Source organism: Prionailurus viverrinus, chromosome B1, assembly GCF_022837055.1.
Source record: "Prionailurus viverrinus isolate Anna chromosome B1, UM_Priviv_1.0, whole genome shotgun sequence".
In the NCBI taxonomy this organism is placed as follows: Eukaryota; Metazoa; Chordata; class Mammalia; order Carnivora; family Felidae; genus Prionailurus; species Prionailurus viverrinus.
The window spans coordinates 63,626,826-63,627,922 of NC_062564.1; the positions used below are offsets into that span (position 1 = coordinate 63,626,826).

At 36.6% G+C, this 1,097-nt stretch overlaps 1 protein-coding gene across 1 annotated transcript; it reads right to left on the bottom strand.

The window, feature by feature from the left end:
- Positions 1 to 495: 495 nt before the first annotated feature.
- Positions 496 to 669, bottom strand: LOC125163297 (40S ribosomal protein S29-like). Its single transcript, XM_047854827.1, has one exon. The coding sequence runs from the start codon at positions 667 to 669 to the stop codon at positions 496 to 498; it is 174 nt and encodes a 57-aa protein (XP_047710783.1).
- Positions 670 to 1,097: the final 428 nt, after the last annotated feature.

Here is a 1,097-nt window from a genome sequence, read left to right on the forward strand (position 1 = left end):
TTCAAAGTGTGTTTCTCTGGCATTCTTCTGGAGCCATAGCCACATGCGTATAGGAAGTCACATTTTTATATCTTCTTATTTAATAGATCCATCAGTAGATTTTCCATGTACAATTTTCTCTTCCATCTGATGCCTGTGTACTTCTTTTCTCTATTCTTCTTCTTCTTTCTTCTTCTTCTTCTTTCTTCTTCTTCTTCTTCTTCTTTCTTCTTCTTCTTCTTCTTCTTCTTCTTCTTCTCCTCCTCTTCCTCCTCCTTCTCCTTCTTCTTCTTCTTTTAAGGAAACTACTCCCAATATGGGGCTTGAACTCACCACCTGGAGATCAAGAGTCACATGCTCCACTAACTGAGGCAGCCAGGAGCCCTCCATTCTGCTTTTTTTTTTCTTTTTTTAAATTTTAATCAATTTGTTGAAGTATTTTTATTTTATGTACAAATAATTACCATTAAGGTAGGAATGTTGGGTATCTGCAGTGAATCTTGGATTCAAGGGGGTTCACTTAATCCAACCCACTGAGCCTCCATCCTTTGCACACTGATGGAAACACTGGTGGAATGTGTGGAGGCAGTATTTCCGGATCAGACAACGAGGGTTTGAGCAGATGCGGCAAGAACCGGAACCTAGGCGGGATTTCCTGGGAGGGCTCCAGTAGAGCTGCTGGTGTCCCATCTTGCTCTCCGGGACGCAATGAGCAAAAGCCTTTTTTTAACGATTTTTAGTTAAAGTTGTATATAAGATTACTTTATTCCTTCATCTTCTCAATTGTTTCTTCTGTGTATCGGCCTGAGCCAAAATCAAGAGTTGGACACTTAACCCACTGAGCTACCCAGGCATCCCATGTATTTTGAATTTTCCATTTAATATATCAGAAATTATTCTGAGAGATGAACTTTTAAAATAAAGTTATAAAGATTTCTTCTTTTGAATGCCATGTTAAAAACAGGTTTTTTTTCCTGTGCTGTGGTTACTTGTTTTAATTTTTAACTTTCATTTAATTTTTTCTAGTTTTTATTTTAATATTAAATTATTATTAAATTTCATGTTATTTTAAAGCTAAAATATTTAAAAAGCTTACGCCACTAGATGGTGCTGTCATC

What these genes read in the sequence shown, in the direction of transcription:
- LOC125163297 (XM_047854827.1), bottom strand. Translation starts at nt 669, where the DNA reads ATGGGACACCAGCAGCTCTACTGGAGCCCTCCCAGGAAATCCCGCCTA.